At 43.4% G+C, this 26365-nt stretch overlaps 1 protein-coding gene across 1 annotated transcript in view; it reads left to right on the top strand.

Annotated features, from left to right (window-relative positions):
• Nucleotides 1-26365, top strand: part of LOC143804232 (calpain-13-like) — a 191502-nt gene that overhangs the window by 4070 nt on the left and 161067 nt on the right. Inside the window, exon 2 of the mRNA XM_077282128.1 lies at nt 13676-13918. Within this exon, the coding sequence (XP_077138243.1) occupies nt 13688-13918 (231 nt within the window). The 5' untranslated portion in view covers nt 13676-13687. The remainder of the gene's footprint in view (nt 1-13675; nt 13919-26365) is intronic.

The following is a 26365-nucleotide window of genomic DNA, read 5'->3' as shown; positions in this document are numbered from 1 at the left end:
CATTCTGGTTGGAGTGTGAATGTCTTATTCTGAGCTTCTGGACACTGATTTAAGACTACAGACTGTACAGAAGATTAGCAGAACTGTCATTGATCATAAAGCAGCTGAGAGGAGCTCAGAAAAAGACATACACGCTCAAAACCAGAGCGAGCTCACTGATGGACCCTCAGATAACTCACTACGTATTCAACAATGTATACCGTATAGAAAAAAAACATGCAAACTATTAATGACAGAAGACCCCGGCTAGACAATTCTATCCCAAGTGCAACACTGTCTCCTTCTAGAGCTATTAATCTTATTGAGCGGTCCGACTCCTAAATCTTTCCCTAATGATCCGCACTGGAACTTTTCAGCCATTGGTTTGGAGTAGATGGATTCCAATGTTCTCTATAATACAATTACACCTCCAGGAGCCGCTGCCCCATCAGACGCCTCTGAGCTCTGACGGATTTAATCTCCTTTAATTTCATTAGAAATAATTTGTTCAGGAGGAAAAGTGAAAAGAATTATAGATATTAGAGAATGATGTAACGTCAGTGTATGATCCCAGCAACATCGGCACCATCAGGAGCCTCCAGAAGCCATTTATTACCGAGCAATAGGTTGTAAGCAAGTGCAAATCTATCTATCAACTATCTATCTATTATCTATTATCTATTATCTATCAATCATCTATTATATATCTATTAATCTAGTATCTATTTATTATCTATCTATCTATCTATTTATATATCTATCTATTATCTATCAATCATCTATTATATATCTATTAATCTAGTATCTATTTATTAGACTTTTTGGACTCTTATTTATTATCTATCTATCTATCTATCTATTATCTGATTATCTATCTATTATCTAATTATCTATCTTAATCTAGTATCTATTTATTATCTATCTATTATCTATCTCTCTATCTATCTATCTATCTATCTATCTATCTATCTATCTATCTATTATCTATCTCTCTATATATCTCTTTATTATCTATTATCTATCATCTATCTATCTATCTCTCTATATATCTCTTTATTATCTATTATCTATCCATCTATTTATTATCTATCTATCATCTATTATATATCTATTAATCTAGTATCTATTTATTATGTAGCTATTATCTATCTCTCTATTTATCATCTATCTATTATCTATCTATCTTGTCTACTATCTATTATCTATCTATTATCTATCTATCTCTTTATTATCTATTATCTATCCATCTATTTATCTGTCTATTTATTATCTATATATTATCTGTCTATTTATCCATCACAGCTGTCTTTTTTTCCCTCTGTATATGTTATATTTACCTTTTGTAGAAATTCCTCATTTTATTTGGTCTCTGTATCTCAACAATCTCTGCATAAACCAATAGTAAAATTGAATATAAGAAAGTTTGTAATGTATAACATCATATAAATATATATTTTCTCCACTTATGAGCCTCACCTTCCCCTACTTCACCCCCTGAACTCATCATTTACGCTGAAAAACAGTTATAGCACATCCTTAATGTTATAAAAATAAAATGGACTGTCAGCTCACTTCAGGATTACACATAGCTGCCATTGAAGTATATTGAGAAGGGGGAGGAAGGAGACACAAAGTCAAAGAGGCCATAGAGATCATGCTGCAGATTTCTAGTCATTTTCTTTTCTCAATCAAGTGATGGATTCACATCTACACTGCTCAACACTGCTGTATAATGTCCTCCATACTGGTGCTGTTCCTTCTGAACATGTGCTGCAAAGTGATAGGAGAGCAGGAATCCCTCATGTCTGTGTGTGCTGTGCATGGGAGACATCAAAACAGCTTGTCTTCACCCACCAGCTCAGAGACAAGTGAAACTAAGAGATAGAAGCTGCAGAGGGGAAAACTGCAAGATACAAGTTACATAATTGTGTTATTCATCATGTACACAGGACAGACTATTCTGAACAGTCACCTAAGTGGACAGCACAACATAGATCTCTGCTTGCTGTCAGTGGCTAGAACCAATATTGTTTGCATCAAGATGCTAGAGACACATAGTATCCTAACACCCATCACAGATTTGTATCCAAACTGGACAAATTTCCGTCAGATCAGTGACCGGCACTCCGGTCTGATACAGGACAGGAGGGGATTGTGCTGCTGATGTCCTCAGCTCACGGAAAAGTCTTTATACTAAACACAATATCCCAAACCTGAGCAGCCAAAAAATGGAGAAAGTAACTATAGTACAGTAAGAATGATGATAATACATAAAGTAATAATAATAGTGTAATAAATAGTATGATAATAATGCGATACATTGTCACACTCATTAGATCCCTTCACTCCTGAGTCTTTCTCTTACTATCACATGTGGGGCGCCCGTCAGTCATTGATTTGGGGTAAGGGCCATCCCTTAAAGGGGTATAATGCTAACACACTTATTGAAAAGCGACTTCTTCAAGTTAAAGGGTTAGCCCTCCATTTATGAGCATTGCGGAAGATGCTGGACAAGTGCGGCCACCTTCTCTATTCACTCTCACTACTATTCCTCTAGGTTGGGGTCTTAGCGCTTGATATGTCCCATTGATATTCTATAAATGCCTGGTATGGGACTATCCCTTTAAGACTTTTAGTTTAGTTTTTTTTTAAATCAATGTTATTGGGATGTAATTTCTCAGGAATGCCATGACGGGAACAGGTCATTGACAAGGCAATAAATCTCTGTGTAAACACTGGAGCCGTAAATTACAATAGGTAATGGATCCAAAGGGTAATATATGGAGGGCGAAACAGCTGGGTGTGAAATAGGCGCTCCCCTCACTCTTGTCCTTCCGCAACAAAAAGATAACTGTTATCTTCACAGTCAGTTTGACTTACCATCTCATCATTTTTGCAAGGTGACACGATATTGACCATTGGGTTGAACAGGTGATTTCCATTTCCCCTATAGTGGGAGCAATTGTATTCACCAGCCTTAATATAGAGTACAAAGTGACCAAAACATTCTGAAGGGCTTGGATTACATAGATGCCGTCTGTGCAAGAAACGGGGTTGTCTTCTCTGATGAAGAGCGCCATTCTTGTTTACAGGCTGTGCCTGGCATTGCAGCTTCTCGTTAGTCCGGTTAATGACGTTGGTAGTAAATTGAACTCGCCACGGGTTTTCAAATTGCAAAGTATAAGTTGTTCTATTCATTGTTAAACAATCCAAAGTCAGAACATTAGATTCTTTTCAAACATCGGACTGCATGCTCAAATCAAACAGTAAAAATCAAGAGGTCACAAAATGTGGCAGAATTGCACTTTATTTTGATTGTCTGACAATAAACGGAACAATTAGACTTTGCAAATCAAAAAAAGTCTTCCTAGTTCTTTTTACCATGGGGTATAAGAGGCAGGACCCATCATGAGCTTCTTGCCTCGGACTGGAGTGTTGGGTTCTCTTTCCTGCAAGTAACCAGTTGTGAACCGATAAGCCGAGGAATACGGTCAGGTGACACTTTTGCAAGAAGGTGGGTCAAAAGTGGGTCCACTTTTTGTTACCCCTGACTAACACTTTGGGTGTTATATAACTCAAAGAAAGAAAAAAAATAATAGATAAACATGGTATCATTTCTATAATTCATGTATTTTTGCATTTTGGTGTCCAGTAGAGGACTCTCCCTTGGCAATAAATTCTCACCAAGCATGTACCAGAAGCAAAGCAAAAATCACACTTGGTTATCGGTCAAAGATATTTTTTTTCAAATGTGCCTGCAACAAATGTAACGTGCAAATAAACCCCAAAAACACAAAAAAATTGATGACATGTGGACCAATAATTCATTTATCAAAATGTAGCACACACTATGTTGTCTATTGTATTTCATGCAATATGACACACACAGGATGTGCTAGCCGCAAAGTAAAGAAAAGGATTTCAGAACATTTGCAAACCATCAACAATATAAACAGAACATATTCTGCTGCTGCTAAGAATTTTTTAGATATCCACAATGGAGAAATGGATGTTTTTTTTCTTTTTTTTGGCATTGAAAGAGTTAATCCACCAGTAAATGGGGGATTGGCAAAAAAAGCCCCTTATAAGAGAATCCTTTTGGATTATTAGATTGGACACCAAAATGCCGACAGGCGTGAATTCTAGTAAGGATGCCATGTGGGTCTATTGATGTTTTCTTTGAGTTACATTTACGATTTTGTTTGCATTTATAATGATTTCCTACCTTCTTCGCACTTCCTGTTCGGTTTGTTTGGTGGTGTAACCTTTACATAGGACATCCCATAGTACCCAGCCATACTCCATGACTGAGGGCAGCGGCAGAAACACGTCAGAGTGGCAGCGTGTTTTTACTCCCTACCATTGGGGTTTTTGTTTTTAATGTGATCCAATAAAGCTTGAAGATTTTTACTTACAGATGCCACAGTCCATTTTTGCTTTTTTCTTGGATTTTTTACCATTTGTCAGCGGTTATGGACTGACGCACGTGGAGCGCCCCCACACCGCCGCAGGGCCGAGGGGTACCCGGAGCCGGGCCTCTAGGTCTCAGTCCTGGGGTTGTCACGGTGGCTAGACCCGGTCCGTGGCCCTGTCTGTCAGTGGGGGACGTCCGGTGCAATAAGTGATGTTGTAGCGGTGCAGTTGTGGGGTGCAGGTCGCGGTAAATAACGAGGACACCAGGTTGCAGTCTCTTTACCTCTTTACTGAAGCTCTCTGGGTCCTCAGTCCGGAATACGGCTCACCAGGCTGCGCAAGTCCGGCCGGTCCAATGGCACTTCCAGAGCTCTCCTTGCAGGTGGGAATCGGTGCCTTCCTTCTAGCGCTATGTGTTGCAGTCCTTCCCTGCTGTGCTTACGGAAAGTATCCCACAACTGTTGTGTCTGTTTCTCGTGTTCCCTCACAACAACTTAATTCGCAATGATCTTTCTCGTCCCTCCAGATACTATGGTAGGAACGCACCCGTATGACGGGGAGGCTCGGAGATCTTCCGGGACTCTATCTGCGCCCCTCTCCTGTTGGTACCCCCCTTTGCCTTCCTGGGTGATGCGTGAGACAGTCCGCCTCAAGCTAACTGCCCTGCCGTAGGTCTGAGGTATGGCTTGAAACTCTTTACCTCCTCGGCGTTCCGGCCACCGGTAGTGCGCCTCAGTAAGGTGCTGCCTCTTTCAGCACAACCCTCACTGGTATCTCCTTTCGCTTGATTTCGTTTCTCACTCAGCACAATCCATCTCGCTTCTTAGTCCTTCCTTGGGCACCGCCGCTATGCTGAGCAGGCACGGTCCCTTTACGTTCTTTCCATGCCAAGCCTCTGCCAGGATCCCACCCCTGGCAGAGACCCTACAGTCTCTCCCTTCACAACACCCTCTGCCACCAGGTGTTGCTCCGTTCAATCCCGTCAGCGTTCTCACTAACTTCCTGCCTGACCCCCAGTTTACCCACTATGGTGGGGAGTGGCCTAATGAATAGCACCCTTAGCTCCCCCCGGAGGCCCAGCTGTGAAATGTCTTGGTGACTGTGATACCTGCTCAGAGAACTCCTTCCGTGCCATCGAACGCAGCATGGCCCCCCTTAGTGGCTGAACCATGCTACTGCAACGACCAGGACTCTGGGGCGCTGCACTCCCCCCTGGTTAAACACAGTACTCCGGGACTGGGAAGAAAAACAACAATACAGGTTAGCAAAAAGACATACAATTTTGTTGAGTGCAAATAACAATAAGTATACTTAAGTAGGCTTCCCTTTATGGGAGGTGAGGACACTTGTAACGTTACAAACATAATTAACCTTATAATTTACAGAGTATAAATAACTTCTGTTACCCAACCGGGTATTCTATTTAATGCAATTTTTGAAATAATAACTTAACATTGCCTTTAAGAAACTCACACTCTTAGTCTATCAAAGGCCTTCCTATAATCACATTATAAGGCATTTCAACTTTACATTCTCCTTCTTGTGAACCTGCAGGACCGCCTGTCCCTACGGCACCAGACCTACTGCCTCTCCTTTATTCTACAGGACCGCCCTGTTCAGCCAGGGCCTACTGCCTTTCGCTACTATACACAGTATAGACATAACATTCCTTTCGTTTAAAGAACTCTGAGCCAGCTCTACTCGGCTCCTTTAAGGACTCACTCTCTAACCCCTACGGGTTCACTCTCTGTCCTTAGTAACAAAGTAACTTTTCAATGGGGACGCAGGGTTTACCTTCTATCCTCACCCTCATTATTACTTCTCTTACTTTCAACTATGCAGACCTCTACTTCTACCCCTACGGGCTCTCTGCATCTTTCCTGTCTTCAAAACATTATTCAAATTTCACATTTCAAACAAATTCAACACATTTAACTTTTCATGTAAAACAGTTACATTTCTTTTCAAAGCATCATCATGGCATTACTGTTCTGCAACAGTATCTTTCTCAAGTTCAATTCTTCACATCCCCTTTAAGAGGGGACCAAGTCTTTCTGAGGTAGCTCGTCTCCTCAGCCTACCAGTCCATGCAAAGGTTCCGGTATGGTATCTTCGCAAAGTGTCTTTAACTAGAACCAGTAGAAAAGGTATCTTCACAAAGTGTCTTTGGCTCAAACCAATAGGGCAAATATCTTCGCAAAGTGTCTTTGGCTAAAACCAGTAGGGAGCACCTTTAAGAAGGTGCAAACTATTTACAAGGGAAGTTCGAATCATGCACAGTCCATGATTTCTGCAGTTTGTATAACTTTTGTGCAACATCTTCAGAAAAGGAAAACAAACAAAGAGGATCCCGGGTTAACAGAGGGATCCATTAACCCTGGGCGGGTTTAGCAGCAACAGGAACAGTTAAAACAATAAAGTAGCAACTATGTACATTTTCATAACATTGGAAGCTATGTCTTACTGAGGTTCTGCGGGAGGTGACCTTCTTTCTGGCTTCACCAGACTCACAGATCGGCCCGGTGAGCCAGGACGCCGTTCTGGTCCCAGTAAGGATAGAATCCCTCTCCGGGAGGTCCTTCTCGTCGGTAGGCGTACCCGCCTCTCCGGGGCGCGGTGAGGTCGAACTTCCCCTGGTTCCGCGGGGTCAGGTCCCGCTGCCTTTCCTCCAGGACTATCCTCTTCTGGTGTCCCAGCAGCAGCCTGGAGGGCGACACATCGTTGGACCCCCCGGGCAAACCAGCCCGTCTCACTCGTGTTCTTTCTCCACCTCGTATAGGTGACGGCGTCCCCCGGCTCCAGATTGCAATCAGACCGCCTGCCAGAAGGTTCCACCTCTTCTCGGTCCACCCGGACCTGGATCGGCTCCCCGATCTCCTGTATGACCCCTCTCCCTTGCTGGGGATGGAAGGCCACCACAACACCCCAGTGTGAGGGCGAAATCTCGGGGACACTAACCAAGTCCACTTGTTCTGCAGGCTGGGGCCGGCTCCGCCACTCTGCCATAAGGCGCCATAAGTGCTCCGCATCCGGCATGATCTTCAGACCCGGTGCAGATAGGGCGCCTTCAGCCGGGTCCGGGTAAGGAGCAATGGGAGACAGCTTAATCTCGGTGGGTTGGCCCACCCGGGTGAGCACGCGGGCATCGGCCCTCAGTCGGCGGGTCAGCTGGCGGGCCTCGGCCGCAGCCACACGTTCCTCCGATAACGGCGTCGGAGGTCGGCCCATCGGGGACTCGGTAAGGGTCAGACCTCCCAGCAGCGGTGCCTCGGAGCCTATCTCGGACGCCGCGGCCTCAGACTGAGCCGACTCAGCTCCGCGTGGTGCTTCGGGTGCCGCCATCTTTTTCTCCTCTCCCGCGTCTTCTTCCCGCGGTCTCTTCCGTGGGCGGCCCCGTCCCCATGGTCTCCACCCTCCGACCAAGATCAGGAGGCGTACCTCAGCTGTTGACGGGCACGTCCTCAGGACACAGAAATACTTAGACTGGGCGGCCATTACTGTTCGCGCTCTCCAGCTCGTCTACGCCCACTCCACGCCCCTCTTCTCTTCCTGCGCTTTCCTCAGCGCTGCAATGGCGGCGAATTTTGGCGGCAAATGGCACAGCACACAGTCTTGCAGTAAAGTACAGTCCAAGCACAGTAAATCACAGTCTCTAGGCACACATGACCTGATTCTTCAGGCTTAAGTAGATCCTGTTCGTGACGCCAAGTTGGAGCGCCCCCACACCGCCGCAGGGCCGAGGGGTACCCGGAGCCGGGCCTCTAGGTCTCAGTCCTGGGGTTGTCACGGTGGCTAGACCCGGTCCGTGGCCCTGTCTGTCAGTGGGGGACGTCCGGTGCAATAAGTGATGTTGTAGCGGTGCAGTTGTGGGGTGCAGGTCGCGGTAAATAACGAGGACACCAGGTTGCAGTCTCTTTACCTCTTTACTGAAGCTCTCTGGGTCCTCAGTCCGGAATACGGCTCACCAGGCTGCGCAAGTCCGGCCGGTCCAATGGCACTTCCAGAGCTCTCCTTGCAGGTGGGAATCGGTGCCTTCCTTCTAGCGCTATGTGTTGCAGTCCTTCCCTGCTGTGCTTACGGAAAGTACCCCACAACTGTTGTGTCTGTTTCTCGTGTTCCCTCACAACAACTTAATTCGCAATGATCTTTCTCGTCCCTCCAGATACTATGGTAGGAACGCACCCGTATGACGGGGAGGCTCGGAGATCTTCCGGGACTCTATCTGCGCCCCTCTCCTGTTGGTACCCCCCTTTGCCTTCCTGGGTGATGCGTGAGACAGTCCGCCTCAAGCTAACTGCCCTGCCGTAGGTCTGAGGTATGGCTTGAAACTCTTTACCTCCTCGGCGTTCCGGCCACCGGTAGTGCGCCTCAGTAAGGTGCTGCCTCTTTCAGCACAACCCTCACTGGTATCTCCTTTCGCTTGACTTCGTTTCTCACTCAGCACAATCCATCTCGCTTCTTAGTCCTTCCTTGGGCACCGCCGCTATGCTGAGCAGGCACGGTCCCTTTACGTTCTTTCCATGCCAAGCCTCTGCCAGGATCCCACCCCTGGCAGAGACCCTACAGTCTCTCCCTTCACAACACCCTCTGCCACCAGGTGTTGCTCCGTTCAATCCCGTCAGCGTTCTCACTAACTTCCTGCCTGACCCCCAGTTTACCCACTATGGTGGGGAGTGGCCTAATGAATAGCACCCTTAGCTCCCCCCGGAGGCCCAGCTGTGAAATGTCTTGGTGACTGTGATACCTGCTCAGAGAACTCCTTCCGTGCCATCGAACGCAGCATGGCCCCCCTTAGTGGCTGAACCATGCTACTGCAACGACCAGGACTCTGGGGCGCTGCACACGCTCACTATGGGAGTGGTCGCCTGCGTTTGTACACGGTGAGGCCCTTCTTTCTTCACTTATTTTGGTGACTCATGTTCCCTGGTCAATGGTTCTGGTTTTATCTGAAACTTTTGGCAGAAGCAAGGACATTTTTCACTTGCAGGGAGCTGGTAATGAGTTGGATGCACGTTTCTGGTTTTTGATGGGCACTTTGGATACAATCACACTTGCTAATTTAAGAGAATTTTGTGCAGAAGCTTCAGTCTGCATGTACCGTGTTCTGGTGGAGTTTTCTTCCCATAGTTCTTGTAGGAAAGGTTTCACAAGCATCTATAACACCAGAAGATACGAGGTCCTGCCTCCATGCCACCATGCATACATGTCAACTCTCCAGGATGGCTGGAAAACGCCCAGAAAATCGGGAAATGATGACGTCTCCTGACTTCCCAACAACCAGCACGGCGAGGTTTCTCATAGTGATCCTCATTAGAGGGAGTCGAAGCGTCTGATGGCAAATTCAGGAGACATTATCGCCGGAAAACCTGCAAAAAGAGGATGCACCACATGTGGAGAAGTTCTGCAGCATAAAAAGTTGGCAACAGCCATGGGGGTAACTTTCAGGTTTTTTGACTATGTCCATTTATAATAGAAGTCTCCCCCTTTGGGCCAAAAGGGTCTCTTGGCCAAAGAGACTGTGACCTTTTTCATCCCAATAGCTAAACTTTTGCTCATAACCATGGCCCTAACTTCAGGCTTCTGGGGGGCTAATTGCTAAATATGTCAGGAGACTATTTGGCCTTGTGGGAATCTAGTAACGCCACATCGCTGTGGACAGTCATGGAAGCTGGACATAAGGGTTAGGGTTAGACTACGCCTAATCCTTCAGGCTCCTCAGATCACAGACCCTTATTGCAGCTCCGATCTCTGCACCCATGTATTACCACCTCTGACCTCGGCCTAATGTGGAAGGAACTACGGGGAAATATGAAAAGTTTATTTCTGAATCGTATATGGATCAAATATGCAAAACATTAGTGATTTTACAGCTTTGATTGCAAGGAGTTAGACGGGCCCTGCTTGACCTCACGTGTGATTTTCTTAGCTAATTATCCTTATCTGCTTTAATTATATTATTACTTGTATGAAGAAAAGCCGGAGTCAGAACATGAAAAACAGAGAGAGATAAAAGTGGGTAACTGGAAGGTCGGAGGCAGCGGAACAGACGGTAAATGTGGCTCCTGCTGTTCAGACAGGAAATCAGGTTGTTTGCATGCAGCGAGCGATAGATAACGGATGATAGTCAGCCACATAAAATCTGCTGGATCGTAACTATATTGAGGCTGCTGCAATGAGTTCTTTAAATTTTTGCAAACTTAGAAAACTTTTTTTTTCTGTTTATTTACTGCTACTCCTTTGTGGATTTTGGGGGGAAAATACAAAAAAAAATGTTTGCTATAGGAAAATGCATTGTCCCCTGTATACTGTGTAGTAGAATACAAAAAAGGCAGATGCAGCGCCCCAGAGTCCTGGTCGTTGTAGTACTGTGGCTCCGCCGCTAAGGGGAGTGATGGTACGTCTGATGGCACTGAAGGAGTTCACCTGACCAGGTATCACAGACACCAATACACTTCACACTCCGGCCACCAGGGGGAGCAAAAGGTGCTATGTATTAGGCCACTCCTCACAATCTGGTAAAACTGGGGGTTGGATAGAAAGACAGAAAGCTGACTGGGTTGGAACCGGGCAACATCCTGTGGCAGAGGGTGTTGTGGGGGGAAGATTCAGGGGGGTCCCTGTCAGGGGTGGGATCCTGACAGAGGCCTAGCGAACAGGAAAGAACGTTAAGGAACCGCGCCTGCACTACATCGCGGCGGTATCTCAAGAAAGGACAAGAAGCGAGGTTTATTGTGAAGAGTGAGAAACAAGATCATAGCAAAAAGGAGAATAGAACCAGTAGGAGTCGTGCTGTAAGATCGAGGCAACATCCTACTGAGGCGCGTAGCCGGTGGCCGGAACGCAGAGGAAGTATTGGGCTCCAAGCATTACTTCAAACAGCGGCAGGACAGTTAATTTTAGGTTGGCTGTCTCACCTAAATCACCTAAGCAGACATAGGGGCAATTGTGGGAGAGGGGCGACACTAGGGTCCCGGAAGAACTCCAGGCCTACCCGTCATACGGGTGCGTCCTAGCCATATCATCTGGGGGACGGAGAAGAACATCAGAACAGACATAAGTTGTGGGAAATAACATCAGAAACAGACACAACAGTTGTGAGGACTATCCCGTGGTGCTCAGCAGGGAAGTACTACAACACACAAGCGCTAGAACGTAGGCACTGATTTGCACCTGCAAAGAGAACTCTGGAGGTGCCATCGGACCGGCCGGTCTCAGCCAGCCCTGTTAACCGTCCTCTGGATTGCGGACCCTGAAGCCTTCAGTAAAGAGGTAAAGAGACTGCAACCCTGTGTCCTCGTTATTCACCGCAACCTGCACCACGTACCACTACCTACACCTTTCATTGGACGCCCCTTAGCAGGGTCACGGACCGGGTCTAGCCACCGTGACAACCCCAGAACTGAGACCGAGGGGCCCGGTACCGAGTACCCCGCGGCCCTGCGTCTGGGGGCGCTCCACAGACATATCGTGTTCCTGTGACATCTGAGCTAGTCAGCCCATAACATGTATCTAATGCGAAAGGGTGTCCCCCAGTAGATGGTATTGGAAGGAAAGAGCTATTGGGTGTAATAAAGGTAAAGAACTTTTTTTACATTTTTTTTACATGAATGCAAATATTATTGGCTAAAAATCATTTTTTTTCAATTGGGTTTCATAAAAAAAAAGTCACTATTTGACTTCTGTGTCGCACTCTCTATTGCCGGCTGCAGAATGAGTTAACTAAGGATCTGTCAGTGAGCTTTGGGTGTTTGTAATTCTTTTTCTGAGCTCCTCTCAGCTGATGCATGACCACATCACAGTTGAATGTGCAATGAGACAAAGAGCCTTTTAAATCCAAGGCGCAAACTTTTTATTGTATCAATAAAAAGTCTGGAGGACATCTTTAATGGACAGAAAGTGACAACAAGAATGACTGGAGTGCATCCCATGTGGTATCCAGTATGACCCAACTCATGGTGGTGGATTATCATGGCAGCGGGGGAGGGTCTAACAATGGCATCCATGGCTGCCATCTATGTCTTCATATTAGACCAGATAGAGACTGAACGGCATAATACACTGCAAAACACATTTATATTGAAGTGTTAAAAATGTGAAAAATGTAAAAAACATAAATAAAAAAAATAAAATAAAACCAAAAATTGCCATTTTTCCTTTATTATTTTTCGATATTGCAACAAGTATTTAATTGATGTTTAAAAAAGATTACAATACAGTTTTATAGATATCATTATCCACACCTGCATTTCCATGTCTGTGACTCCCAGCGGTTAAAATATAAATCCTTTTATTTCATTCATAAAACCAGATCAATAAATCATAGGTTAAAAAAACACAATTCTGTCTTTAGAATATTAATAATCAAGTTATTTTTCTTTAAATTAATTTTATTGCACAAGACAAGTAAAACATAAAAAAAAACTATATAAATTTGGTATAGTTGCCATCATTCTACTGACCCATAGAATAAAGTTGGCCTATTTAACAAGCGTTAAAAAATACAGTTCTTAGAGTGGATGGTGAGTACAGGAGGCCGGAGGAACAGGAAGAGGATCATAAGTAGTGAAATAATTATATTTTTCTAATAACATATATTACAAAGTTTCTTATATTTGCCTGTTCTATTGAGTTATGCAAACTTTGTTGAAAGTTCCGTTGCCTTTTAATGACATTTTTAAGGCAATTTATATTTTTAGTTTTTTTTTATCACTTTATTTCAAGATCTATAGCTGTTTTTAGTGATTAATAAGAGTGGAGTATCACTTTGTCAATAAAACACCGGCTTATTTTTTTTTTAGTCAATCGAACATCAGAGAGTATTTGTGTCTGACACTACTGATTTTTTTTCTGAAGCTATCATATATTTTTTTTTTATAAAAATGGAAACCATTAGCAAGTAGAAAATGTATCCAATGTATCAGGTGACGGAGTCCATTTCAATAACCAGCAGTATTTTAATGTCAGTGAGAATTTTTGCCACATTGCAGACTTGAAAAAGTTGAAGCCTTGGTAATTGCTCCTTTTTTCAGCTTCTGCCTACTTTTATTGAATTGTTTCCTCCTGGAGTTTCTCAGATAATCAAATTAGAAGTAAATTTATTTGTAAACAAATTGATGAAAATTCCTGCCGGAATGTGGGAACTTTACGCGGCACTCACTGGTTTGCAAATCAAATTTCTGTTCGTGTATCTAAACCTTCACAAAGCGCGTTACATCGATGATGTATTTTTTGTTAATGTTTTTGTTAGTACTATATTATGTAACTATTTTTTCTTCTTAAATAGCTACAAGACAAAATGCCGATCCCTGGGGTATATCAGAAAGTGGCAGAGGGGCAACAGAGAAAAATCGGGACTGTGGAGAACCCCAAAAAGTTTAAAGGACAAGACTTTAACAGCATCCGGGACCTGTGCATCAGCAGGAAGCAGCTGTTTGAGGATGATGTGTTCCCGGCCAACCTCTACTCTATAGGAGAAAAATTACTATCGCAGGACAAACTGCTGAGCATCAAATGGAAACGACCAACCGTAAGTTACACATATTATTTATTACTACAGAAATATTGACCTTTGCATCTGAATTTCAGGCTGCTCCATGACAGGTCAGTTGTGACTGTAAGGCTACTTTCACACTAGCGTTAACTGCATTCCGTCACAATGCGTCGTTTTGCCGAAAAAACGCATCCTGCAAAAGTGTTTGCAGGATGCGTTTTTTCAGCATTGATTAACATTAAGCGACGCATTGTGACGGATTGCCACACGTTGCACCCGTCGTGCGACGGACGTCGTGCGACGGACGTCGTGCAGTGGCGGACCGTCGGGAGCAAAAAACGTTGCTTGCAACGTTTTTTGCTCCGTCGTAAACGTCTTTTCCGACTGCGCATGCGCGGCCGGAACTCCGCCCCCACCTCCCCGCACCTCACAATGGGGCAGCGGATGCGCTGGAAAAATGCATCCGCTGCCCCCATTGTGCGGCGGAGACAACGCTAGCGTCGGGAACGTCGGCCCGACGCACAGCGACGGGCCGAGCCCGACGCTAGTGTGAAAGTAGCCTAAGGTGTAACATGAGCAAAGTTTCACTAAAGTTAGTAGTGTAGTAGATTCACAATATGCAAAAATGTTTCATTTTTCTTAAACAAAAATGGATTGTCCAAATAGTATTTAAATATCAGTTTAAGCTTTCTTTTTTTCCCCAACAAACAGCTATTGATCTTTTCCCTAAATGTTCTTTATTTTCACTGTTCCGGATTCTTAATGTGATCATTGGAAAGTGTATCTGACCTTCTATAATATACATAAGAGATGGGGGGAGGCTCCTGCTGCAGAAAGTTCCCTTATCGGTAGAGACCAATCTGATCTGAGGCTTGTGAGGAGGAGCATGCTTCTCACCTGGATATGTTGTCCTATGTTTGGGCGGCTAACACGGACATATCTGTTTTTCTTCCCTTTTGGCTTACTGCAGACAAGGGATGGGGGGAGGCTCCTGCTGCAGAGAGTTATCTTACAGCTAAAAACAGGGCAGGGAGAAGATTGGGGCATAGCTGAGCTCCTGAGACATAGAGAAGACTTCTTTAGATATTTTAATTGGAACATGAGGCAAAATAGGATCAACAAATAGGAAGAGTTTAAGGGAGGAATTAGGATATGTGCACTCAATGTCTTATAGACTCCGATTACCATGAATTTTGCCAGAGGAAGAGTTTTCAGCACCTGACGGCATCTTTTGTCCTCAAGCACTTTTTTTGGCATCTCTTCAATAATTATTTTTGGGGACATTTTGGTATAAACTATTGAGCACCTTGCAAACAGAATCCGTGTGAAGAATGATCGGGTCATCCCTCGGATTTAAAAGAGGTCAAACGAAGCTCAGATCTACTGAACATAAGCACAGCAAGTGGTTTTGAAGTTTCAGTGCATAGGTTCGTTGACTTTTAACATTTTGTAACTTATTTTTCACTTTTGCTCCTGGAAAAGACGCCGTGTGCACATACACTGATTTGGGATTTTTTTTCTTAAGTGTTTTCTGTGTATTGTGTCCCTTTAAGGAATGTTTAAAGAAAGTTTCTGTAAGAACCATTGTAATTCCATTATATGGAGACATCTCTGTAATTACAGGAGACAATGCGGGCCCGTGTTCTGACAGTGATAGATGAGATCTACCGGGAGCTGGGAAAACATTAATCGTGCAAAATTATCTTATTGATTGCTGTAAATCATCCTGTTGTTTCAGTTTGCCCAATAGTTTCTTTTTTTTACCTTCAATGATAATATGGAATAATGAATAATACAGATATTCTATAAACAAATAATAATAAAAATAACACAACATAAATCCTACATGCTTAAATCCTCTGTTCATTGACGTCTGATGTCAGGGGAAAGTTAGATTACCATACAGTGGGGACAATAGGTCGGCAATTTTGTCCCTGGTGTCCTTAGACACTGTACATGTAAGATTGTCGACTGGGTTTTATCTCAGAAGTATGATCAACTTTAGTCTCCCGTTGCTGAACCTTTAAGAACTCCCTTTTTGGTATGAAAAGTCTTAAAGTGGCTGTTCAGTTCAGAAAACTCATTTCGGTATAAACTAAGATTCTCAGAGATGTCCTCTGTTCTGGAGCCTCATCTCTTGCCCAATTGACACAAAATTAAATCTGGGAAATTGTAGAGCGGAATCAGGATCCCTCAGCTATGATCTGATCACCCAGCCGTAATTGTGAAGTTTACCTGCAGCGCCACCACAGGAGAAGAGAAGCATTACACAGAACTGACAGAATTCATGGTCGGATAGACCTCTTTGTAGTTTCTTCTTGTCCTGCTTGAACCTCTTTACTTACGGTTTCTCAGCCGAGGGTATGAAAGTGGGTTTTCTGTATCAATCAATCCTTCTCACCAAGAGACTAAGTCACGATCAGTTCTTTCTATTTGCGTTGTTAGACTTTTATTGGAACTTTTCAAAGTCTTTTATTCGAATTAATCTGCTCCATGTTGACAAAAAGCTCATTCTGGGATCCATTCTGGGAGTTATCGAAAATGATACAATGTGGAGGCCAAGACTTCACGCCAATACCGGTCCACCACCAAAACCAATATGTATGAACTGGGTGTGCCCCAGAGGAACGAGCAAATATTCCCAAGAAATGTATAATGCAACGAACGTACATTGTGTTCCTGCTCAGTTCTCCAACTGTGGTCACTACGGGGAAAATGCAGTCTCACGTAAAGCTTTACTTAATGGGCACGGACTGGTCATGTGTAAAAATTAAACTATTTGCCTGTAGATATAGGGTTAATTTACAGGTAAATAGTGTTAAAATGTTGCCTTATGGTAAGTTCGGCTAGTTCGGTTTGTCCAAAGGACATTGTTCCAAAAGTCTTGTGGTTTCTTCAGTTGCATCTTTGAAAACTTTAGCCATTCTGCCATGTTCTTTTGAGAAAGAAAATACTTTCTCCTGGCAACGGTTCCAGGCAAGCCCCACTTGTTCAGTCTTTTTCTAATTGTACTCATGAGCATGAATTATTGACTTGTTAAGTGAGGCCTTTGGAGTCTGAGCTGTAGCTCTTAGGTTTTTTGCAATTTCTTTGAGCATCGCATTGTCAGACTTCGGTGTGAATTTACTCGGACGTTCACCCTTTTGAAGATTGTCAGCTGACTTGAATGTTTTCCACTTGTTAATAATCTTTATTACTGCAGAATTAAGACATCTAAATTGTTTGGAAATGGTCTTATAACCCAACTGATGGATAGCAACAAAGTCTTTCCTCCTTGAAATTGCGTTAACACAATCCTGAATACTCCAGACCAGCAACTTGCCTGAACTTCTGCTTTTATAGAGAAGCAGCTGAACACTTAATCAAGGATATTTGGTTAGCGGTACTTGGCTGCTACTCACTCTCTTAAGTTTTATGGAAGCAGTAAGGGTGTACTTAATTTGCCGCACACTGCTTCTGCATTCTAGCCTAACAACCCAGTGTAATTAGTCTTATGTTGTTCATCTGTAGTTATATTTACCTATTTGTAAGATATTTTTAACAACCAGATTTCTTTTTATTATGCCTGAATACATAAAACCATAAAATTTAAACAGGGTGTACTTTGTTTTTCTCCTGACAGTACACGGCAGAGGTATAGTATGGGCAGATTTACTTTCCGCGTGTGCTTCCCTACAGTCCAGAGTCCTGAAATGTGATCTGTGCTGTTATCTCGGTACAGTGCTATTATACCTTCTCACAATGAGTTCATTTAACGCTTTGTACACAGAAAAGTTGTATTACCGGTTATAAAGTTCAACGGCTTCTACTTTTTTCTCTCTGTATACATTCACAAAGGTTTATTTGATAACCCAGCTCCTTAATTGCTTTTCATATATTAGTGGGGAGAAGTGGTTTCCAGTTACTATTCATGTACATGCGGTAGCTGCTAAGAGACATACAAAAAGGGTAAAGCTGCAATCTGGCTGACACCACCCCTTATAGCACACCCCAATGGAGGTGAAGCATTTTAACATATCGGTATAGCCTTCAGAGCATTGTTTTTCTGATACAAATATCCAATTCCCATGGCACAGAAATAGTGGTAAATAATACAATTCTGGCTTCCTGCAGCCACCACTAGGGGGAGCTCCCTGCAATCAATTTAATAATGTCTAATGCAGTAATCTCACAAGCTCCCCCTAGTGGTGACTGCAGGGAGACAGAATTGTATTTTGTATGCAGGAGATCTGGAACACGGTATCAAAATGATCTCCGACCGCAACAAAAAAATATTTTATGGCAGTAGTGGACACAGATAGAAGAGGGTCCCTCTGCAAGAACAATAAATGGGTCCTTTGCAGTCCAATAACTCATCATAATGTACAATTCCATCTGCTTTGGAGGTGGAAGTTGGCCCCTTTAAGTCTTTGGCCTCTCTACGGTGACGCAGGCTGCACCAATGATATGTCCACCATTGTCTTATGGCATTAGTCAGAACATAATATGGGTCTTAGGATTAAATAAATAGTTTTAAATTTTGGGCTTGTTCACATGTTGCATTTTTGCTACAGAATGAAAAACTGTAGTGTTTAACAGTAGCAGAAAAGTGAATGATATTCCTGATATCTTATGCAGACGCTGCTTATTTTTTACTTGCAGATTTGAACCATCAAAGCGTTTTTTCAATGGATTTTTTCAGCATTTTTACAATGTTTTTCAAATGAATGTGGAAAAAATGCAAGTAAAATTGCATAAAAAATGTAGCGCAGAGTTTTTCCCACCAAAACTGAAAAATCTGCTGCAAATACTCAGCGTGTGGCTGTGCACATACCCTTACAGTAAGTTTCGGATTGTGTTCTTCTTTAATAAAATTGCTATTTTTCTTTGGTTCCTATATTGAATGACGATGTTTTTACAACCTAGTGGAGATTGGTGGAATTGCAGGAGAGGCGGAGAGCGTCGGTAGCATGCTGCCGCTCCCACCTGTTTGACTCGTCCCTATTATGTAGGTGTCAGTCCTTGCTACTGATCGTTGTATTGTGTTCATTCTTTTTTTCCCTTTCACGATAGGACTTTGTGTGAGCGAGTAAATTAGTTCTGCATTCCCTTACACAAATATCGTTCCTTCATCTTTAGTCAAACACGACTTTGTGATGCAGGTCAGTGGATAATATGAGGCCACATGAAAGCAAATAACAACAAATGGTTACATTGTAACAAGAAAGTTACCAAAACAAATCTCCTGATAACGACTTTTGTGGGCAGAGGACGGGGAGATTCTTAGTGGACAATGTAACGTTTCACACTTAATTTAAAGGTTTCTTTTACAACTTTTGTGAACTATAGGAAAATCTCCATGTAAGTTTATTTAAAGAGTAATAACCATCATTTTATTTTTGATCTTCATAAATCAATAGTGAACGTGAAAACACAAAATGTTGTAATTTACTTTATTAGATAAATCATTTTTTTTCTCCTTCTGGACTGATCATTCATTATGAATACTCCTAATTCACAAATAAAATGTGTCTTCAGTGACTACAGACGCTCATTACTGAGACAGTAAGTTACCGTTGGGGCTTATAAAGTTCTATGCATAGTAGAAGGGGAAGAAGATTGAGGAATACACAAAAAATCTTCTACAAGTTCACCTGAAATGACAGTTACACTTTAAGTCTGTTTTCTATTATAAATATGTATTGTTGCAAATGTTTGGTATTCTTTATGCAACCATCCATGAACATATAAAATGTGATATTTATTGTTTTTTGTAGCTTATATCTCAGCTTTATTGTATAGCCTGAGACACAGTCAGCAGAGTCACCTCACTATCATTGGAGACCTGAATCAACAGAGTTATCCTATTATTATTGGAGGGCAAGGATGAAGTCAATAACATCCTATAATTAGTTTTGGAGGCGAGGGTCAACTGAATTATCTTATTAGTAGAAGACTGGGTCATTATTAAGCAGGGTCAGCAGAGTAATTTCATTATAATTAAAAGAAGGGTCAGCAGAGTCATCTAAGACATTTTCATTAGAGGGAACATTCTGAAGAGTCATCTCACTATGTGTAGAGGAGAGTGCAGAAAGGTGATCGTGTCATTAGAGGGTAAGAAGAGTTATCTCATTATCCCAAGAAAGTGAGGTCTCCCCTGGAAATAAAATTGTGGTGTCAATGAGCGCTGCCAGTGAGGAGAAGGGCAGAGATGGCGTGAATAAAATCAGGTATTTATTCAAACAACACGTTTCGGAGCGGATCTTGGTCCTTCATCAGGTACATAGTGAACAGGATGTAATTCATGACCTTTCATAGGATTCAATTTCAATGTAAAACATCTCAATTGGTTGAAAAAATACTGTTGGACAATTGGACAGGCAATGTCAGCACCTTCTTACAAATACATGGACTGTATGTAGCATATATGAATTACAGTTATCTCATTATCATTAGAGGACAGGGCCAGCAGAGTCATCTCATTATCATTAGAGGGCAAGGTCCGCAGAATCATCACATTATCATTAGTGGGCAGGGCCAGCAGAGTCACTTCATAATCATTAGAGGGCAGGGTCAGCAGAATCATCTTATTATCATCAGAAGGCAGAGTCAGCATAGTCATCTCGTTATCTTTAGTGGACAGGGCCAGCAGAGTCATCTCATCATTAGTGGGCAGGGTCAGCAGAGTCACAACATTATCATTAGTGGGCAGGGTCAGTAGAGTCATCTCATTATCTTTAGTGGACAGGACCAACAGTCATCTCATTATCATTAAAGGACAGGGCCAGCAGAGTCATCTCATTATCATTAAAGGACAGCACCAGCAGAGTCATCTCATCATTAGTGGGCTGAGTCAGCAGAGTCATCTCATCATTAGTGGGCTGAGTCAGCAGAGTCATCTCATTATCATTAGAATGTTGTCATCTGCTAGCGCTCAGAAAGGTAACTATTTTGGCTGTTCCTATAAATGGTGAGCTGGCAGACTGCCCTTCTTATTTCTAGGGCCCAATGTTATACTTGTAGAGGTGATATGCTCAGGCACTAATACAGAATTAGGCATAATCCATGCATGTTGATAACTTTGTCCCCAGTACTCGATCCTGCATGCAGCTTAATATTTGGTATCATTATTCACAGCGTAACAATACTAAAATGTTTTTTTCATTTCCGTCAGTGATTTCCGCAGCTGCAGTAACCAGAATGCATTTGTCAGGCTTTTTCCCTTCACAGAAGAATTTGCACTTTATGGTACACTGAGCGGCTGCAAAGCTTTTGCATGTTTATCATTTGCATCAAAGCCGAATAGAGGATATGTCAGTAAAATGAAGTTGTGTGAAGATCAGGGCAGAGTCTCCGCTTCATAGCACATCTCTCTGCAGAGGTTCATCCTCAAGGTCGTCTTATCCTTCATACATTCACACATCCCCTCCTCCAACCCAACGTTATATATCATACCGCTCCATGTACCATAAAAAAAACAACATTTACAGTGAGGCTTAATAATAACACAATGCATCACACTACATCCAAATATTGGGATACTGGTAACTTTAGAACAGGCCAAGAGCTGGATTTTACTGTCAAAGTTATCTGTCTCCTGGATTCTTATATATTATACCCACATCACTTGCAAAATAGGAAAAGTCTACTTCTCATTCCTACAGAATGACACTGTAAGGGTATGTGCAGACAATCAGTAAACGCTGCGGGTTGGACTCTTCGTATTTATGCAGCGTTCAACCTACAGCGTCCAGATGTTACAGCATAGTGGATGGGTTTTAAAGAAATCCCATGCCCACTATTCATTCTGAGACTCCAGTGGCTCACCCGAGGGGATGAACATGTGGCGCGTCTTTCCAGGCTGCATCATGTCTATTTCTCTTGCAGAGACGCTAGCTACCAATATGAAATTAAAGAGTAATGAGTGAGCAACTCAGCTGGTAAGAGGGTTATAATGAAGGCCACCACACTCTTACAAAAAAAAAAAATAATAATAATAATTTTCATTTATATAGCGCCAACATATTCCGCAGCGCTTTACAACTTATAGAGGGCACTTGTACAGACAATAGACATTACAGCATAACAGAAATCACAGTTCAAAACAGATACCAGGAGGAATGAGGGCCCTGCTGCTCGCAAGCTACAAACTATGAGGAAAAGGGGAGACACGAGAGGTGGATGGTAACAATTGCTTTAGTTATTTGGACCAGCCATAGTGTAAGGCTCGGGTGCTCATGTAAAGCTGCATGAACCAGTTAACTGCCTAGGTATGTAGCAGTATCAGGAACCTGATTATGTTTTTTTTTTTTTTAATTAATAGGCCACACAGGGATAGTTAGGTTAATGCGTTGAGGCGGTAGGCCAGTCTGAACAAATGAGTTTAGGGCACGCTTAAAACTGTGGGGATTGGGGATTAATCGTATTAACCTAGGTAGTGCATTCCAAAGAATCGGCGCAGCACGTGTAAAGTCTTGGAGATGGGAGTGGGAGGTTCTGATTATTGAGGATGCTAACCTGAGGTCATTAGCAGAGCGGAGGGCACGGGTAGGTTGGTAGACTGAGACCAGAGAGGAGATGTAGGGTGGTGCTGAGCCATGGAGTGCTTTGTGGATGAGGGTAGTAGTTTTGTACTGGATTCTGGAGTGGATGGGTAGCCAGTGTAATGACTGGCACAGGGTAGAGGCATCGGTGTAACGGTTGGTGAGGAATATGATCCTGGCTGCAGCATTCAGGACAGATTGGAGCGGGGAGAGTTTGGTAAGAGGGAGGCTGATTAGTAGAGAGTTACAATAGTCCAGACGGGAATGAATAAGTGAGACAGTAAGAGTTTTTGAGGAGTCAAAAGTAATAAAAGGGCGAATTCTAGAAATGTTTTTGAGATGCAGATAAGAAGAGCGAGCCAGTGATCGGATGTGGGGGGTGAATGAAAGCTCGGAATCAAGGATGACCCCAAGGCAGCGGGCATGTTGCTTTGGAGTAATGGTGGAACCGCACACGGAGATGGCAATGTCAGGCAAAGGTAGGTTAGTAGAGGGAGAGAACACAAGGAGGTCAGTTTTTGACAGGTTCAGTTTCAGATAGAGGAGAGGGAGGACATGATGTTAGAGACAGCGGTAAGACAATCACTGGTGTTTCCTAAAAAGGTCAGCGTGATAACAGGAGAAGTGTATAATTGGGTGTCGTCAGCATAGAGATGGTACTGGAAACCAAATCTACTGATTGTTTGTCCAATAGGGGCAGAATACAAAGAGAAGAGGAGGGATCCTTGAGGAACCCCAACAGTAAGGGGAAGGTGAGAGGAGGAGGAACCAGCAAAACATACAGTGAAGGATCGGTCAGAGAGATAGGAGGAGAACCAGGAGAGGGCTGTGTCCTTGAGGCCGATGGAGCGGAGCATAGTGAGGAGGAGCTGATGATCCACAGTATCGAATGCTGCAGAAAGATCCAAGAGAATTAGCATGGAGTAGTGACCATTTGATTTATCTGTTAGTAGGTCATTAGAGACTTTAGTGAGGGCAGTTTCAGTAGAGTGTAAAGAGCGGAAGCCAGATTGAAGATTGTCAAGAAGAGAGTTATCTGAGAGATAGCGGGTAAGACGGAAGTGGACCAGGCGTTCGAGGAGTTTAGAGATGAAGGGAAGATTAGAGACAGGTCTATAATTAGCGGCACAATTTTGGTCGAGGGAGGGTTTTTTAAGTAATGGATGTATGATGGCATGCTTAAATGAGGAGTGAAAAATACCAGAAGTGAGGGAAAGGTTGAATATTTTTGTTAGGTGAGAGGTGACAGCCGGGGAAAGGGACTGGAGGAGATGTGATGGAATGGGGTCACTGGTGCAAGTGGTCGGGCGAGAAGATGCAAGGAGCCTGCTTACTTCTTCTTCTGTAACTGGTTCAAAGTCAGAGAGTGAACTAGATGCAGTGGGGGAGGGATGACAGTGCATGGTATGAAGAGATTGGGAGATGATTTCCTGTCGAATGTGGTCAATTTTTTCTTTGAAGTAATTGGCCAGATCGTCAGCGCGGAGATCTGTGGTTGGGGCCTGCTCTCTTGGGTTGAGTAGGGACTGGAAAGTGTCAAAGAGACGTTTAGGGTTATTTGACAGTGAGGTGATGAGGGTGTTGAAATAGGTTTGTTTGGAGAGGTGAAGGGCAGAGTTGTATGTTTTTAGCATGAACTTATAATGGATGAAATCTTCGGGTAGATTACATTTTCTCCACAGACGTTCGGCGCACCTGGAGCACCGCTGTAGGAAACGTGTTTGCAGCATGTGCCACGGTTGTCGCCGTCTGTGTCGAGTTGTTCTATGTATAGGAGGTGCAGCTTCATCCAGGGCACTTTGCAGGGTTTCATTGTAATGCTTCAGAGCAGAATCAGGACATGAGATGGAGAAGATTGGGACCAATGAGGACTGCAAGTTCTTCATATGTTTCTGGGTGTTAATGGCCTGTATGTTTCTATAAGTGTGGAAAGGGGGGGGGGAGACCTGAGCGGGATGGCAGTTCTTGATAGAGAATGAAAAAAGGTTGTGGTCAGAGAGCGGGAGAGGGGAGTTTGTGAAATCATCCACTGAGCAAAGCCGGGAGAAGACCAAGTCACGGGAGTTTCCATCTTCATGCGTTGGAGAGTTAGTATGCTGCGAGAGGCCGAATGAGGAGGTTAGAGATAAAAGGTGAGAAGCAGATGTGGAGAAGCAATGGGGATGTTGTAATCACCCATGATGAGGGTGGGGGTGTCACAGGAGAGAAAGTGTGGAAGCCAGGTGGCAAAGTGATCCAGGAACTGATGAGAGTGGCCGGGAGGACGATACACCACCGCCACTCGCATGGAGAAGGGGACGTAGAGTCTGACAGCATGGACCTCAAAGGAAGGGAATACAAGTGAGGGTACTTGGGGGATAACTTGGAAGGTACATTTGGGTGAAAGGAGCAGACCAACGCCTCCACCTGCTCTGTTGTCTGATCTTGGGGTATGAGAAAAGTGTAGTCCACCATATGAAAGAGCAGCAGCAGCGGTGGTGTCTGACTGCTGGATCCAGGTTTCAGTAAGAGCCAGGAGATTAAGAGAATTAGAAAGGAAGAAGTCATGAATGAAGGAGAGTTTATTACACACAGAGCGAGAATTCCAAAGGGCACAATTGAAAGAGACAGAAGGCATGCATGGAATATTAATAAGATTAGAGGGGTTTCTGGGTGTAGCAATTGGGAGGTTTGAATGGCTATAACATGGGGGGCCGGGGCTGGGAGAGATGTCTCCAGTGACTAGGAGAAGGAGGATAGAAGAGTGAGCAGATGGTTAAGTGATTTGTGAGAGCGTCTCTTGTGTTGGATGGTGGGACTGAATGGATCTGCGCTGTTAAGCAATGTGAACAGAGCATGAGTGCTATACACAGGAGAGGCAAGGACAGAGGGGCCGATATGGATGGAGTGTAAAGAGTTTATGCAAGGGCGGTGAATGTGAGTGAATGCAGCAGCCAGGATATAGATTATACAAATACATATGGTGAGTATTTGTTCTGTTTCAAGTGAATAGGGAATAGGTTTAGATTGTCTTACCTGTCTCCTGCCCTAACTGCCATGTTATAACTGCTGCATACTTAGAAAAAAGTACTTTGAATAAATGTACACGAATAATAGTGCATGAATGCACCCCTGCAAAAAATGATTGGAGTAGTGACATTAGAGCTAGGGATAATACAGGAAATACACCAGGGGTCAAGAAAAGTCTTATGTTTTGAAAAGCTGATGTTCCACCACTAAAGATGATCTGTCCTGAGGAGTTATTGGCAAGATGGTTATTGTTAAGCATGAGATCTGCACTGAAATCTCATTGCTATGAACTTTTCAGGAAGTATTTTTACACCAGAAGTGGTTAGACACACAGAGACGGCATACACAAAAGAAGTTGAGCTGCAGAGAGAAATGCCTACATCACAACTAGCTAGCAAGTGGGGGTGAGTAGCATTTGATACTATGTTGTACTACCTTGGGATTTAGTAAGGGCTACACTGGAGCAAGTAAGTGTTCATTACTAAGCTCCACTTGGCATAGATTGTTACGTAAAAGAGGCCACTTTACTATCAAGGGTAACTAAATTTTATCACATTTTAGTGAGTATAGCATGCTTTGGACGTTCACATACTACCTGGCCCCTTATTCACTATGCAGATGTAAAATAGCACCAGTAAAGCAAGTTTCATGGCAGTGTTTGCAGCTTTAGAAGGTAAACACGTAATTGGCCATAGGTTACAAATAGCAAATAAACCAATGGGACCCCCACAGATCTTTAGAATATATCCTCTCTTGGATCACATTGGCTCCTCTTGAATTTCACTGTGGTTAAGTAACAAATCTCTGCAATGATCCTGCACAGGAACTGATGACATTTTGCAAAGGCAATTTTGTGGTTCAAATTCCTTTGTTCTTGTGACCTGTGGTGGTCGTGTGGGGAGAACATGTCTACCGATTGCATATCTGAACCATCTTCTGTCTCAGGTTTGGG

Source organism: Ranitomeya variabilis, chromosome 2, assembly GCF_051348905.1.
Source record: "Ranitomeya variabilis isolate aRanVar5 chromosome 2, aRanVar5.hap1, whole genome shotgun sequence".
In the NCBI taxonomy this organism is placed as follows: Eukaryota; Metazoa; Chordata; class Amphibia; order Anura; family Dendrobatidae; genus Ranitomeya; species Ranitomeya variabilis.
Note: the sequence above shows the minus strand (reverse complement) of the source record. Positions and strands in the feature narration are given on the sequence as shown.